At 38.6% G+C, this 18,104-nt stretch overlaps 1 protein-coding gene across 13 annotated transcripts in view; it reads left to right on the plus strand.

Moving 5' to 3' along the window:
• SYNDIG1 (synapse differentiation inducing 1) overlaps positions 1-18,104 on the plus strand; it is a 179,724-nt gene that overhangs the window by 63,213 nt on the left and 98,407 nt on the right. For all 13 annotated transcript variants that reach the window (XM_023251518.2, XM_045053947.1, XM_023251519.2 and 10 more), the window contains one exon: positions 16,235-16,794. In XM_023251518.2, coding sequence (XP_023107286.1) covers positions 16,315-16,794 — 480 coding nt within the window. In that variant the 5' untranslated portion in view covers positions 16,235-16,314. The remainder of the gene's footprint in view (positions 1-16,234; positions 16,795-18,104) is intronic.

Below are 18,104 nucleotides of genomic sequence, written 5' to 3' on the forward strand. Positions count from 1 at the left end.
TGATATAGAATTTCTGGCTGGAATAGCTTCTTCCTAAGTAAAAAGATTATTTGTGAATCAAAAAAAAGTCATAGCATTCAATAACTGAATCTAACATAGGTGAGCTTTTAAATGACCCACCTCTCTAGGCTAATGGCTAAACAGGTAATTTCCCTTAATTGCTAAAAAAAGAATGTTTTGTTTTCATCAGTGCAGTTCTTGTCACATGTATTTGAGGGTTCATTTGTAGCCTATAGTAGCAAAACATCATTAGCTATTCATCAAGCCCTCATGGACTCGATGGATGATCCAGGACGCATCTTCTGAGTTGCAAGGATGGTAGAACTGGTTCTTGACCTGGAGGAACTTGCAAACCAGTTGAGGCAAAGCCCTGTCCCACGTGAATCCCAGAGGGAGCATGGCAGGTGTTGTCACAGACGTCTGACCTAGACATTGCTCCGTGGGGGAGGTGATGTGTAGCAAAGACTGCTTCTGGAGTGAGCAGAAAGCCAGGGACAAGAGAGGAGGGACAGGAGAATGAGAGACGCAGTGGGCTCAGCACATGCAGACACCAGCTCAGAGCATAAATTTGTCTTCAGGAAAATGAGACATGGGGCATCAGGCCTTGTAGTCCAACCTGAAGTCTGCAGTGTGGACAGTGGGCCTACATGACCCTCTCCAGAGAGATATAATCACGAGCCCCAGTGTAATCCTGGCCCTCACACCAATGACCCTGGGGAAGGACTTGGTGAGCAACAGTATCTGTCCACTAAGAGAGCACCATTCATAGTTTTTCTACAAAAATGCAACAATGTGAATAATTTTGGGAGATTTTTCATAAACATTTCTATTTACCATGTCTTTTGAAAAATTAGAAATGGCAACGTGGAAACAATTCAGCATGGGCAGAGGCAGCAGGTGTCAGGGGCCAGCGGCTGCCCCCAAGCTGGATGGCGGTGCACCCTGCCAGGTCTGGGGGCCAGGGGCAGTGACGTGGAGACCTTTGGTCTGACCACCAGCTGAAGAGGGCTCTCTGGGTGGCCTGAATCTGAGGGATGTGTCAGGTATAACAGAACTGGTGATTGCAGGGGACAGAGGGGTGTAGTAAAAGTTGAGAATGGCTTCTGAAGGGATGACCTGTATGAAGAGTGATTTTGAAATTTAGCTTGTTGTCAACAGAAGCACCAAGAATCAAACACCAACTCACACACACACACACACACACACACACACACACACACAAGAGTAGGAGGACCAAGAACTCTATCCTGAGCCCTGCTCCCAACTTTTGTGCCCCCACCTTCCTCATTATTACCTGCTTTAGCTGTTTCTCTTCCTGGGTGGATTCTCTGTCTGGGAGGCTGTTCACAGCTCTTTTTCCATGAATTATTCAGAAATGGTTTTGGGTAAATCCTGTCTCTTGGACCTGAAGAGCAATAGATGTTGAGGCCAGCTGTTGTTGCCTTCATCTCCTCCCGGCTGAGCCCCACTCTGCCTCCAAACCAGTGAATGAGCTGCACTTAGTACTCAGCTTGTGATCCTCAGAGACCCCTGAGCAAGTGAGGTTTCCAGCTGCCCTGTCTCTCAGGGCCCTGGGGGCCCCATCTCAGCGTTCCTGGGTCATGGGGGCTGTGCTCTGAGCACTGTGTCCCTACCCCAGAGCTCTCCCCCTGCTTCTGGGAGTCAGTCTCAGGCCATCTCAGTGTTAGAAACCCCATTTGTCATCCACAATCCTACCTAAACGCAGTCTTCTGAAAAGTGAAAAACTACCCACAGCTGGAAGAATGGTTGTACTTATGATGAGTGAGAGGGACACAGGTCACCTGTGTTTGTCACCCCTACCTTCCAGACACCCCCACACAGACCCCCACAGTTAAATAGGAAGTACTCACTGTGAGGAGCACATGCTTTCTAGCAGGGTCTCTAAGTACCTGTGCTCCTCGGGAAGGCCTCCATCATCTGCTGTGACAGCAGCACAGGAACTGCTGGTTGAGAATGCTCTGGCCACTGATGTCACTACTCATGTGACCTCTTTATGATCGGTTTGTCAGAGATGGAATACGCAAAACTCAGGAATCATAGTGCTCTCATGGCTCATGCCACCCTAAAGGTTCCTGCAGGGCTTTGGTCCCTCCCCACTGCACTGAGGCTGGCTGATCGTGCACACAGTGCTCTGTGCATCAGAGCCAGGCCCCCAGTGTTGGCCATGTTTTCTCCTCCACCCACACCCCATGCTGTCCGCAGACCCACCTGCCTCTGAAATTGTCATATTCCACTCAAGGGCCTTTCTTCCACAATGCCCATTGATTGTCAAAGTAAAGTTTTTCTGTACATTAGCATTCAAGATCCTTGTAATAAAGCCTCTGCCCCCTTTAACTTATCTCCTGGCCCTACTCTGCCAGAATTGCCCCAACACCACCCGTACATGTCCCTGCCACTTTGCCTGGTCTCATGCACTTCACGCTACCTAGAACATCTTTCTTATATCTTCACCTGTTGATTTAAAGAAAACAAAACAAAACAAAACTTTTTGTTATAGAAAATTTCAAACCCAGATGAAAGTGGAGAGAAGTAGACAACGGACCCCATGTTCACACCAACCAACTTCACTGATTATCAACCCATGGCCAACCTGTTTTCTCTGTACTCCACCCACTCCTCCTCCCAAAACAGATGGTTTTTAAACAAATCCCAGCCATCACATCCTTTATTAAATCTGTAAATATTTCAGTATGAATCTCTAGAAGTTGGTAGCTCTTTTTTTTAGGTAGCTCTTTTTAATCCTCATCATATACCTTCAAAAATTAAAAATACCTAAAAAAAATTACAAGAACTCCTCAGTGTCATCAACTATCTAGCTAATGCTCTCATTTCTCCAAAGTCTCAACATGTTTGTGAATATATGCATAAATGTAGAGATGTTGTATATAAAAATGTGTATGAATGTTTCTGTGTATACATATGTGTATACATATACATGTACATACATATGTACATATAAAAACATGTCAGTTCATTTGTTTGATTAGATCCAAATAAGATTAATATATTCAACTAGTTGCTATATCTTCTGAGTCTCTTTAGTACATAGAATCTTTCTTTATTCATTGCATGTGTGGGCTCTCTCGCTCTCTCTCTCTGTTTCTTAATTCTTAAATTTTCTGGTCATTCTTCCTGTAGATTGTCCACATTCTGGATTTTACTGATTGCATACAGCTATGATGTCATTTGGCATGTTCCCCTAACCTCTGAATTTCCTATAATTGGTAGTTAGGTACAGAGATTTGATGAAAATAAGGCTATGTTTTGTTTCATTTTGCTTTGTTTTGGCAAGAAGACTTTTGTGGGTGTTGACCCAAAATGAACAAAGCTTTTAAAACATTTTAAAGAGAAAGGAAAAGAGTTTTATTTGAGTCCAAGTGAGGACAGCTGCCAGGGATATACAATCTTCATAAAGAAGAGAGTGATCTGGGGAAAGAATGGTTGGTGCAGGGTTATACATGTTTTTACATAAAGAGTTACAAATCATCATGACAAAGGACATTCCAGAAAAGTATAGACTTTATCTTATGTGTTTAGTATGTGTAAGGCTGTAGAACTCTAATCTTATGGGAACTAGGGAGGATATGTGTGTGTGTGTGTGTGTGTGTGTGTGTGTGTGTGTGTGTGTGTTTTATATTTATGCTTGGAATACTCCTTTTGGTTATTTATTTATTTTACTTTTTTTGTAACAAAGCAGATGTACAATGTGTTCTGGAGGCAGAAATAGAGCACATGCTTTGAGGTTTTGCCAAGTCATTTTGCCCTTGGTAAATGTTAAATTATAGCTTCCCTGGGAGCCCAGGAGCAGGGCTCACAAACATTAAAAGTTGGAAATTTCCTTTATAATGGGTGATGGCATGCATTTCCAACAGAAAGCATGTAATGTCCCATTGTCCTTATTTTTGTCCTGCTCACAGCCATCAATAGCTACTAGCCCTTATGTAACATCTGCTGGTCATTTTGATTGTAGCTTATATTCATTTAGATTCCACAGGAAGATCTTGTGTGAACATTTCTGTGGTTCTTTGTTAGCTTACCTACAGCCTTTAAACCTGGAGGTCAGTTTGGCTAGATATAAAATCCTTGATGCACGTTTTAGTACATTGAGTATCCAGTACTTCACTCCACTGGCTTCTGTTATTAAGCATTTTTGTTGACAAGTCTAATGATAATCTGGTTTTCTTATCTTTTTTAGTGGCTCAGGCTGTTCTGTTTTTTTAATTTCTGGATAACCAAAGGTGTTTTTATATTTGTTTTCCTTTAAAGTTTAGTAGATTTACTATAATTTATATTGGAGTTCATCATTCTGGGTCAGTTTTCCCAGGTACTTAGTGTACCCTTTCAACATTAATTACAGGAAAATTTTCTTAAATCATAGTTTTATAGTATTTGCTTTTATCCATTATTTTCTACTCTAAGGTCTCCCTTTATATACATATGGTGCTTTCCTTATTCTATATTTGTTACTTTCTTTCAAAATGTTTTCGGCACTTCAAATGCACACAGTGCAATGCAGGTCTTTTGTGTTACAGTTTGATCAGCTCTGGAAAATGCATATGTCTGTGTAACCTCTGCTCCCCCAAGATGCAGTGTGTGTGCATCACCTGGGGATGTCCCCCATGCCCTGTCCATGCAGAGCTCTTCCCACCCTGAGCCAGACAACCTTGCCTTTTCTTCTGTAATACAAAACTGTCCGCTCTTGAATTTTATATAAACTAAAGTATTCATGCTTTTTAAATTTAACACATTTTTTTTTATTTTCCATATTCTCTTTCCTTTAAGGTGTGACCCACTGTGCTTATTCACTCATGTCTCCCTTCTGCTTTAGCCTTGATTTCTGAAATTACTTTATTTCTAATTTTTCCTAGTTCTGTTCACATCTCTTTCTATTCACAAATTACATTGCTTCTGATTTGTTCGCCAGTTCTGATATATGTTGTTCTCTCATAATTTATATCTTTTCTCAATTGCCTTTAGCTCATTTTGAAATATCAGATTCTGGTTTCACATGACCATGACTTTCTGGTATGTTTATTGTCCAACTGCTATTACAGTGACTTATGTAATTGCTTTCCTTCTCATTGATTTGACCTTTAATATTAGAAATGCATCTTTTTATTTCCAGCAAGCACCTAACATAGTGTCTTACAATAATAAACCATTGATAAATATATATTTTATTGAAATTAACCCTAGCATATTATGATCAATGTGAGATTTTTCACCACCTTTTGGAAAAGCTGTATCTAATCCCATGAAACCCAAGACTCATGGGCCAAGAGGTACAAATCATGGAGCTGAAAAGCACCTACCTTAAAATTTCTCTCGCTTAACTGCTTAATTAATAATTCCACTCTCATAAGCAACTTGCCCAAGGTTATGTAAACATTTAGTAGCAAAGCTGGAGCTAATCCCTTTTTTCCTGGTTCTTAGTATAGTGCTTTTTATATCATGACTTAAAGTAAGGAAAACCTGTTTCTATATGATACGAAGTTTGTATGGATGTTGCATAACTACTTTCTGTTTGTCTTTTCTCCTTCCCAATTGTTGTTTTCTTATCTGCCTGATATTCATTAAACTTGTGGGTAGGAGGATTCTTTGAGCAGTGGTACAGAGAGTAAGAACCAGGGAAGAATGAATAACTGGGGATTATAGGCAGAGACATGGGGGCCCCTCCCCCTTTCACCTGCCAGCAGCTGTAAAAGCAGCAGGTGTAGCATGACTGACATGATGCCCTTCTAGTAGCTTTCTCTGCTAGACTCACAGAAACAACTTCCAAGACTTCACCCAGAGAACAAAATTGGGAGCTTGGCCATTAATGCAGTTCAAAAAGAGTTTTATCAATAGGAGGCAGCATCTGAGACATAGCAAAGTCTGTTTAAGCAAAGGATCAAGTGAGAGGCAACCACTGGTTCTGAATATCATGAACTGAGAAAAAAAATACAAAATAAGCAAAACATTATTTGTTATACAATATAACCAATTATAGTGTATATATATGTGTGTGTGTGTATATATATACACACATATATATACGTGTGTATATATATACACACACACATACATATATGTGTATATATATATATATGTATATGTGTGTGTGTGTATATATATATATATATATATATATATACGTATATATGTGTATATATATGTATGTGTTGTAAGGATAGCATTTTCTATCCTTAAATATAGCAGCATTTTCTTTCTGTTTCATTTCTGAGGTGCTAAACTCTGGCTGGGGGAAAGCTGTTATCAGATAGGAGGTGGTAGAAGTAACAGAGGAAATAAGCTATTAGGAATTATTATGTGAAATACAATATTGACGGATGCTGCAGTAACAAAAGTAAAATTCCACTAATTTTGGCCTCTTTTATTCAAATTTAATAACTTATGATGCCCAAAGTTGAAAAAATCTACTTCAGAGAAAAAAACAAAACTTCTTGGGGCACCTGGCTGGCTCAGTGGGTAGAGCATGTGACTCTTGATCTCAAGGTTGTAAATTCAAGCCCCATGTTGGGTGTAGAGATTACTTAAAAATAAAATGTTGAGGAGAAGTCAAGATGGTGGAACAGCATGGAAGTTTTCTGTGTGTCTCACATCCATGAAATACAGCCAGACCAACACTAAACCATCCTACACACCTAGAAAACTTATTGGAGGATTAACACAATAATCTGCACAACCTGAACCACAGAGTCCAGCAGAAAGAGAAAAAATTCATTTTTATTTTTAATTTTTATTAAAATGTTTTTCTTTATTTTTTTTGACTCTACTTTTTACTTTTGTGTAATTTTTTTTCAAATTCTATCTTACTTCCATCATTCTATTTTAGTTTACTTCAGTGTATTCACCTTTTCAAATTTTCAAATGATTTCCTTGTTTTCTTTTTTCTTTTTCTTTTTTCTCTTTTTTGTTTCTTTTCTTTTTCTTGAATACAGAAAGTGAAAAACTTTATTTTTACTTTAAATTTCTATTAAAAATATTGCTCTTTAATTTTTTTACTATATTTTTGCTTTTATGTAATTTTTTTTTCAAATTCTATTTTACTTCCATCATTTTATTTTAGTCTACTACAGTGTATTCACTTTTTCAAATTTGCAAATGATTTCTTTTTTTTTCTCTTTTTTCTCTTTTTTGTTTCTTTTTGTTGAATACAGAAAGAGAAAAAAATCATTATTATTACAAATATTTTTCTTTAATTTTTTTCCTACTATATTTTTTACCTTTGTGTAAGATTTTTCAAATTCTATTTTACGCACATCATGTCATTGTAGTCTACTTCAGTGTATTCATTTTTTCAAATTCTCAAACGATTTCCTTTTTTTTTCTCCCCCTTTTTTTTCTCTAATCTGTCAAACGACTTTCAACACCCAGACGAAAACACACCTAGGATCTAGCGTCATTTATTAGATTTGTGTGTGTGTGTGTGTGTGCTTTTTCAAATTTTTAATTTTAATTTATTAACTTTAATTTTTCTACCTCAAAAATTCCTTTTCTCCCTTCAAAATGACAAAACAAGGGAATTCACCCCAAAGAAAGAGCACGAAGAAACGACAGCCAGGGATTTAACCAACACAGATACAAGCAAGATGTCTGAGCCAGAATTTAGAATCATGATAATAAGAATACTAGCTGGAGTCAAAAATAGGCTAGAATCCCTTTCAACAGAGATAAAAGAAGTAAAAAATAGAATGAAATTAAAAATGCTATAACTGAGCTGCAAGCACGGATGGATGCAGTGGCGGCAAGGATGGATGAGGCAAAACAGAGAATCAGTGATATAGAGGACAAACTTATAGAGAATAATGAAGCAGAAAAAAAAGAGGGGGATTAAGGCAAAAGATCACTATTTAAGAATTAGAGAAATCAGTGACTCATTAAAAAGGAACATCAGAATCATAGGGATCCCTGAAGAGGAAGAGAGAGAAATAGGGTTAGAAGGGTTATGTGAGCAAATCATAGGGAAAACTTTCCTAACCTGGGGAAAGGCACAGACATCAAAATCCAGGAAGCACAGGGAACCCCCATTAGATTAAAAAAACAAAAAACAAAAAACAACCATCAACAAGGCATATCATAGTCAAATTAACAAAATACTCAGACGAGAGAATCATGAAAGCAGCACGGGGGAAATAAAGTCCCTTACCTACAAGGGGAGACAGATAAGGTTTGCAGCAGACCTATCCACAGAAACTTGGCAGGCCAGAAAGGAGTGGCAGGATATATTCAGTGTGCTGAACCAGGAAAATATGCAGCCAAGAATTCTTTATCCAGCAAGGCTGTCATTCAAAATAGAAGGAGATATAAAAAGTTTCCCAGAAAAACAAAAATTAAAGGAATTTGTGACCACTAAACCAGCCCGGCAAAAAATTTTAAGGGGGACTCTTGGGAGAAAAATGGGAGAAATATATATATATATATATATATAGCAACAAAGATTAGAAAGGATCATAATGGCAATAAATTCATATTTTTCAGTACTCACTCTAAAGGTCAATGGACTCAATGATCCAATCAAAAGACATAGGGTAACAGAATGGATAAGAAAACAAGATCCATCTATATGCTATTTACAAGAGACCCACTTTAGACCTAAAGACACCTTCAGATTAAAAATAAGGGCATGGAGAACCATCTATCATGCTAATGGCCAACAAAAGAAAGCCAGAGTAGCCATACTTATATCAGACAATCTAGACTTCAAAATAAAGACTGGATCAAGAAATTCAGAAGGGCATTATATCATAATCAAGGGATCTATCCACCAAAAAGACCTAACAATTGTAAACATTTATGTGCCAAATGTGGGAACACCCAAATATATAAATCAATTAATCACAAACATAAAGAAACTCATTGATAGTAATACCATAATAGTAGGAGACTTCAACACCGCACTAACAGTGATGGACAGAGCATCTAATAAAAAAATCAACAAGGAAACAATGGCTTTGAATGACACACTGGACCAGATGGACTTAACAGATATATTCAGAACATTTCATCCTAAAGCAGCAGAATATACATTCTTCTCCAGTGCACATGGAACATTCTCCAGAATAAAACATATACTGGGACACAAATAAGCCCTAAGTAAGTACAAAAAGATCGAGATCATACTGTGCATATTTTCAGACCACAATGCTATGAAACTCAAAATCAACCACAAGAAAACATTTGGAAAGGTAACAAATACTTGGAGATTGAAGAACATCATACTAAAGAATGAATGGACTAAGCAAGAAGTTAAAGAGGGAATTAAAAAGTATATGGAAGCCAATGAAAATGATAACACCACAACCCAAAACCTCTAGGATGCAGCAAAGGTGGTCATAAGAGGACAGTATATAGCAATCCAGGCCTGCCTAAAGAAGGAAAGATCTCAGATACACAACCTAACCTTACGCCTTAAGGAGCTGGAAAAAGAACAACAAATAAAACCCGAAACCAGCAGAAGACAGGAAATAATAAAATTAGAACATAAATTAATGCTATCAAAACAACAACAAAAAAAACAGTGGAACAGATTAATGAAACCAGAAGCTTGTTCTTTGAAAGAATTGACAAAATTGATAAACCACTAGCCAGTTTGATCAAAAAGAAAAAGGAAAGGACCCAAATAAATAAAATCAAGAATGAAAGAGGAGAGATCACAACGAACACAGCTGAAATAAAAGCAATAATAAGAGAATATTATGAGCAATTATATGCCAATAAAATGGGCAAACTGGAAGAAATGGAAAAATTCCTAGAAACATATACACTACCAAAATGGAAACAGGAAGAAATAGAAAATTTGAACAGACCCATACCCAGTAAGGAAATCGAATTAGTAATCAAAAATCTGCCAAAAAACAAGAGTCCAGGGCCAGATGGTTTTCCAGGGGAATTCTACCAACCACTTAAGGAAGAGTTAACACCTATTCTCTTGAAACTGTTCCAAAAAATAGAAATGGAAGGAAAACTTCCAAACTCTTTCTATGGAGCCAGCATTATCTTGATTCCAAAACCAGACAAAAACCCACTACAAAGGAGAACTATATACCAATTTCCTTGATGAACATAGATGCAAAAATCCTCAACAAGGTATTAGCCAACCAGATTCAACAATACATTAAAAAAATTATTCACCACAGCCAAATAGGATTTATACCTGGGATGCAGGACTGGTTCAATATCCACAAAACAATTGTGATTCCTCACATCAATAAAAGAAAGGACAAGAACCATATGATCCTCTCAATAGATGCAGAGAAAGCATTTGACAAAATACAGCATCCTTTCTTGATAAAAACCCTCAAGAAAGTAGGGATGGAAGGAACATACATTGAGATCATAAAAGTCATATATGAATGCCCCAATGCTACTATCATCCTCAATGGGGAAAAACTGAGAGCTTTCCCCCTAAGGTCAGGAATAAGACAGGGGTGTCCACTATCGCCACTGTTATTCAACATAGTATTGGAAGTCTTAGCCTCTGCAATCAGACAACACAAAGAAACAAAAGGCATCCAAATCAGCCAGGAGGAGGTCAAACTTTTACTCTTTGCAGATGACATGATACTCTATATGGAAAACCCAAAAGATTCCACCAAAACAAACTGCTAGAATTGATTCATTAATTCAGCAAAGTTGCCATAAATAAAATCAATGCACAGAAATCGGTTGCATTCCTATACACCAACGATGAAGTGACAGAAAGAGAATTCAAGGAATTGATCACATTTACAGTTGCACCAAAAACCATAAAATACCTAGGAATAAATCTAACCAAAGAGGTGAAAAATCTGTACGCTGAAAACTATAGAAAGCTTATGAAATAAATTGAAGAAGACAAAAAAAATGGAAAAAAGATTCCATGCTCCTGGATAGGAAGAACAAATATTGTTAAAATGTAGATACTTTCCAAGGCAATCTACATATTGAATGCAATCCCTATCAAAATAACTCCAGCATTCTTCACAGAGCTAGAACAAATAATCCTAAAATTTGTATCGAATCAGAAAAGACCTCGAATAGCCAAAACGATCTTGAAAAAGAAAACCAAAGCAGGAAGCATCACAATTCCAGACATCAAGCTATACTACAAAGCTTTAATCACTAAGACAGTATTGGTACTGGCACAAGAACAGACACTAAAATCAATGGACAGACTAGAGAACCCAGAAATAGACCTCAAAACGTATGGCCAACTAATCTTTGATAAAGCAGGAAAGAATATCCAATGGAATAAAGACAGTCTCTTCAGCAAATGGTGCTGGGAAAAGTGGACAGCGACATACAGAAGAATGAACCTGGACCACTTTCTTACACCATACACAAAAATAAACTCAAAATGGATGAAAGACATCAATGGAAGACAGGAAGCCATCAAAATCCTCCAGGAGAAAGCAGGCAAAAATATCTTTGATCTTGGCCGCAGCAACTTCTTACTCAACACGTCTCCAGTGGCAAGGGAAACAAAAGCAAAAATGAACTACTGGGACCTCATCAAAATAAAAAGCTTCTGCACAACGAAGGAAATAAACAACAAAAGTAAAAGGCAACCGACAGAATGGGAGAAGATATTTGCAAATGACTTATCAGATAAAGGGTTAGTATCCAAAATCTACAAAGAACTTATCAAACTCAACACCCCAAACCAAATAATCCAGTGAAGAAATGGGCAAAAGACATGAATAGACACTTCTCCAAAGAAGACATCCAGATGGCCAACTGACACATGAAAAAATGTTCAACATCACTCGTCATCAGGGAACTACAAATCAAAACCACAATGAGATACCACCTTACCCCTGTCAGAATGAATAACATTAACAACTCAGGCAACAACAGATGTTGGTGAGGATGCAGAGAAAGAGGATCTCTTTTGCATTGTTGATGGGAATGCAAGCTGGTGTAGCCACTCTGGAAAACAGTATGGAGGTTCCTCAAAAAACTAAAAATAGAACTATCCTACGACCCAGCATTTGCATTACTAGGCATTTATCCAAGGGATACAGGTGTGCTGTTTCGAAGGGACCCATGCACCCCCATATTTATAGCAGCACTATCAACAATAGCCAAAGTATGGAAAGCGCCCAAATGTCCATCGATGGATGAATGGATAAAGAAGATGTGGTATATATATACAATGGAGTATTACTTGGCAATCAAAAAGAATGAAATCTTGCCATTTGCAACTGCATGGATGGAACAAGAGGGGATTATGCTAAGTGAAATTAGTCAGTCAGAGAAAGACAAATATCATATGGCTTCACTCATATGAGGACTTTAAGAGTCAAAACAGATGAACATAAGGGAAGGGAAACAAAAATAATATAAAAACGGGGGGAGCAAAACAGAAGAGACTAATAAATGTGGAGAGCAAACTGAGGGTAATGGGAAGGGTGTTGGGAGGGGGGGTGGGCTAAATGGGTAAGGGGCACTAAGGAATGTACTCCTGAAATCATTGTTGCACTAAATGCTGACCAATTTGGATGTAAATGTAAAAAAATAAAAAATAAAACAAGTTAATAAAAAAAAGAAACTATGAAAAAGAAAAAAGAAAAAACAATCTTCCCATAAATGAACCCATTCAATTCAATCCCACGTTGTCAAGGATCAACAGTAGTTTTCAATAGAAACATAGGAGTGTGGAAGATAAGCCAAACTAGCTGCCATTTGCACTTGCCATAAATGTAAGATTCCCATGAAAAACTGGTCATTGTGGGTTAGGGATACTTTGAATTCCAAGTGTTGAAATAAAGTAGACCTCTAAGCTCTAGCTCCATACACACAAAATAAAATAAAATAAAATAAAATAAAATAAAATATAAAAAAAAGAAAACAAAGCCCTTAAGAATATTTGATATATTAATTTGAATACTTTTTTAAAAGATAGTATATAATCCATTGTATAGTCAAGCCAACTGTGCAACTAGCCAAAACTTGCACTATATATGATAGAACAGCACCCCTCTGTTTTATGTGCAAAATAATCACTTGGAATGGTGTTAAAATGCAGATTATGATTCAGTAGTTCAAGGTGTACTGAAGATTCCACCTTCTAACAAACTTCCAGGTGGTGCTCATGTTTCCAGTTCTCAGCTAAGCATTATAGGTGTCAAACTGTGGACAGCACCTCAGAGACTTAAGCTGTGCATGCCTCAAGATGCTGTAATATCAGATTCACATTTGGGGCTTGTGCAGCTCAAGGTGAACTGCCTCTTGCAGGGGCAAGGGCTGGAGGAAGATGTTGACATTAGCAGTTTTGATGTTTGCAGAAGAGGATGTAACAGCACCCATAACAGAAATTGTAGCACAGTGTCTGAGAACACACCAGAAAAGGGGAGATCCTTCGTCTGGGCAAGAGCCTGTGACTCCATTGGAGAGATGGGGTTTGAACACATGCAACCACATGTCTTTTGTAAGATACTTAATACATATTTGAGAAGAAGGAGCTCAGTCTGAGAAGTGAACTATACTTCTAGAAGGTTATCCTAAGCTTGGTGGTACATCTGGCCTTCACAAACCATACAAGGGGCCCAATTCTGAGATCAACCCAGTGACTTCTCTGTAGAAGGAGAAGATTAGAGAAGCTGAGGGTTTGGACCACAAGTACCTCAATGAGCATATTATGCTGCCTTGGAAGAAGAACAGTCCCAAAGATGATGCTTAGATATATATTGTGCCTCACATGTTGCAGGTACTCAAAATATCTTGTCCAAATAGTTTCATGGTTTCAGTCTTAAGATGTTAAACGCCAGAGCTAAATCAGCAGAAGTGGCAGTGAGTTTTTTGACCTGTCTTAAATCTGACACAGTGTCACATAAATAATACCCACCATCTCTCTGTGCTTATGCTGTAGTTTCACTAGTCATTTGTCAACTCTACTAAAATGTTATTTTCTACTTAGTCACAAAGGTATCCTCCCTATTTCTCGGTTGGTCTAAAATTTTGAATTCTTGTAGCTACCACCAAATAAAGCAGTTATAATATGAGAAAATTCTGAAATCTCATAGAAAGCCAGAGTTCTCAAAGTCCCAACACTCAAAGTGTTTTCATACATAATAGCTATTAACTTGCAAACAGGAAATGCCTGAGGAAATTTATTCTTTTTGTTGTTAGGAAAAACCTTAAGCATTCATAAAATCTTGAGAAAAGGTGCAAGTGTTCTTAAATCATTATTATTTTTTTTTTACTTCTAGGAAAATTACTCAAATACTTCTAAATTATTCTATTTAAATTTTTAAAATGTTTGTTTAATTTTTTATTTAACTGTAGTTGACATACCACATAGTTTCAGGTATATAACATAGTGATTCAACAAATCTATACATTTTTCAGTGCTCACCATAAGTGTAATCACCATCTGTCACCATATGTTACTACAATATTGACTATATTCTCTATGCTGTACTTTTCATCCCTGTGACTTATTTATTTTATAACTGGAAGTTTGTACCTCCTAATCCCCTTCACTTGTTTTGCCCACCTCCCCATCCTTCTTCCCCTCGGCAACCACCAGTTTTTTCTCTGTATTTAGGAGTCTGTTGGGTTTTTGAGTGTGTCTGTTCTCTTGTTGTGTTTTTTAGATCCCACATATAAGTAAAATCATATAGTATTTGTCTTTACCTGACTTATTTCACTTAGCATAATACCTTCTAGGTCCATCCGTGTTGTCATAAATGACAAGATCTCATTCTTTTTTATGGCTGAATAATATTCCATTATGTACATATAATATATGTATATATACACATATATTCACCACATCTTCTTATCTATTCATCTATTCATCTATAAATGGACACTTGGATCATCTCCATATCTTGGCTATTGTAATTAATGCTTCAATAAACATAGGGGTGTATATACCATTTCAAATTAGCATTTTCATTTTTGTGGGGTAAATACCCAGTAGTGGAATTACTGGATCATATGGTATTTTTATTTTTAACTCTTTGAGGAACCTACATACTGTTTTCCACAGTGGCTGCAGCAGTTTACATTCCCACCTCCAGTGCACAAGTGTTCCTTTTTCTCCACGTCTTCACCAACACTTTATTTCTAGTCTTTTTTATACTAGTTATTCTGACTGGTGTGAGGTTATATGTCATCATGGCTTTGATTTACATTTTCCTGATGATAAGTTATATCCAGTATCTTTTCATATGTCTCTTGGCCATCTGTATGTCTTCTTTGGAAAAATGTTTACTTAGGTCCTCTGCCCATTTTTAAATCAGATTGTCTTTTGTTTTGTTTTATTCTTTGGTGTGAGTTGTATAAGTTCTTTGTATATTAACTTCTTATCAGATATATCATTTGTAAATATCATCATCCATTCCATAGGTTGCCTTTTTGTTTGTTGATGGCTTCCTTTGCTGTTCAAGGATATTCATTATCTCCAAAACCTTAATCTTTGGTATCTTTCTTTCTTTTCCTCCTCCTCCTTCCCCTCCCTTTTTTTTTTTTTTTAAATATTCAAAACCCTAGAAAGGAACATGATCTAGCTAGAAACAATTTAGAAGCCTTCTTAATTGTATCCCAAATATGTGATGTTTCTCTAAGTTGAGGGTTATTAAGGCAAGGGAATTTCTAGTTCAATTCCTGGGCCCGTGTTGGAAGACCAGTAGGCATTTCTCATACATACATTAGAATGTACTTGAATATACATGTGAGTGTTTCCTCAGTTGGGGAATTTTGTCCATACATGGTACTAATAAAGTGGGTTTTCCTGTCATTTATCTTCTAAATCTGTGTGGGACATTATTTTAAACCCTTTCGTCCTTGAGCATGTGTTTTCTGCTCGAATAAATAGCCATGGACCTGGGAAGAGTCAATCCCCATTACAGATTTACAGCCTTATTTTCCCTCTGGCCTGGCCCAATGCTAATGTGATTGGATTTACCCAAGGATTTCAAGATGTCTGCCGGCAATCACAGGTTTCTCTAGAGCTACAGTGGTTCCAATTCCTGCAAAGTCTCCTTTATTTGGAAGCAAAGTCTTTATAGAGATGTGAGTAATCAATATCTGGCTTTCTCTGATTGGCTGCTCAGATAGAGCCTTTTTAAAATTGGTAGACTAGGTAGGACTAGAATATTATCTGATTCCCCCAGTTTCTGTGCATATTGGCTGACTAGTACACGCTGAAACAGCGACGGTCCGGGTAATTAGCTTTTTGTCAGGTGTGATTTTCTTGTCTCATCTCTGTTTCCTCTGCCTTCAGGAGAAATGGGTCCCATGAGGCAAGTGTGACCCTGGAGTGCAGCCTGCCAGCCTTACACCCAGTTGAGGAGGGAGAGCACCATGGATGGCATAATTGAACAGAAGAGTGTGCTGGTGCACAGTAAAATCAGTGATGCTGGCAAGAGGAATGGCTTAATTAACACCAGAAACTTCATGGCTGAGAGCAGAGATGGCCTGGTGTCTGTTTACCCAGCACCACAGTACCAGAGCTGCCGGGTGGTGGGCAGTGCAGCGCCAGCCACCCTGGACAGCAGCAGGAGTGAGCCAGTACAGCAGCTGCTGGATCCCAACACCCTTCCGCAGTCTGTGGAGTCCCATTTCCGTCCCAACATCATCCTCTACTCAGAGGGTGTGCTGCGCTCCTGGGGGGATGGCGTGGCTGCCGACTGTTGTGAGACCACCTTCATTGAGGACCGGTCGCCCACCAAAGAGAGCCTGGAGTACCCTGATGGGAAGTTCATTGACCTCTCGCCTGATGACATCAAAATCCACACACTGTCCTACGACGTGGAGGAGGAGGAGGAATTCCAGGAGCTGGAGGTCAGAGGATGTGTTTATCATAAGCCTTTGGGAATGGGGAATGGGGAATGGGGATTGGGTGGGGACCCATGAGCGCCTAGCAAAAGTTAGGGAATGAAACTTGTGTGTGAAAATGCAGAGAAACTGAATCATCCTTAAATATACATTGAAAATGGAGAAAGTCTAGGTGACCAACACCCAGTGGGGGCTTCAGCAGGGATGCCGGCAGAGACAACACAAGGTAATGGCCATAAGACTGGAGCTACTGGTGGATTTAAAGATTGCCAGCACTGGGAATCAACTGGGTATTCCTGCTCACCCCACACTCATGAGAGAGGGGTTATTGGCGACAGTGATCAAGATGAGAGGGAGGTTTATGATCCTAGAGCCACATTAGGCTGAAAAGGCATGTGTAGGGACATTTGAGAAGTGTTTTTGCTGCCACATGTAGTTTGCTTAATTTGGCATTCTAGAGTTTCTTCTAAGGGAGGCTTGGTATAGCTAAAGCCTGCTGGAAGAAATAGTAGGAGTGCTAGCCTAAAGGGAAGATGAGTTGAGTTGTTTCAAGAGTCACTTCTTCAGGAGACTGGAGGGCAGGTAAGGGCATTTGGATTACATGCTCTGAAACATTCATTTTGGACATATTGTAACACAGCACAGCAGCCAAGCAGACCAGAAGCATCAGGCCTGGAAGTGCACTGAGAACCAGAAGCAGCTGGAGAGAGACGGGTTTAATCGGAAGGGAAATTCAGAAATGAGAAATGTCATGTAGCAATCCTTGTGAATAGAGCCCATGAAAACCAACTGTCAGGGAGTACAGAGAAGTCAAGTTGTGCGAGAGGCCATCAGAGCGAACCTTCACACCCTCTGGTGACACCTGTTAAGGGGAGGAGGAGGATATCATCTCTGGCCATTCTAAAGTTTTGAGAAAGCTGCAAGAAGTACTTTGGCTTGCATTCACAAGCCACTGTCAATTGTCCACTCTTTTCTAAGACCTGACGGTTTTGTCGAATGCAAACATATAGATGACACTTGAACTGCTTGAAGTTCAGGAAGCAGATATACAAAAGTGCAGTTGCCACATAACACAGAATTTATGATGGTAGAGTACCCAGTCTGCTCTGAGAGCATCCAAAGTAAGGGTGATGGAACTCCAAGCATAATGTGGCGGGTCAGCAGTCATTACAGAGGAAGCACTCCCTGCACTGCATCATGAGGTAAAGAACCAGACTCTAAGCAAGAGGGCTCGTGGGGAGTTAGCAAGAGAATTCTGGTCAAAGAGGACATCATGAGCAGATAAAGCACAGAAGCATCCAACCTAGGTCAGCAGG

This window comes from Felis catus, chromosome A3 (assembly GCF_018350175.1).
Source record: "Felis catus isolate Fca126 chromosome A3, F.catus_Fca126_mat1.0, whole genome shotgun sequence".
NCBI classification, from domain to species: domain Eukaryota; kingdom Metazoa; phylum Chordata; class Mammalia; order Carnivora; family Felidae; genus Felis; species Felis catus.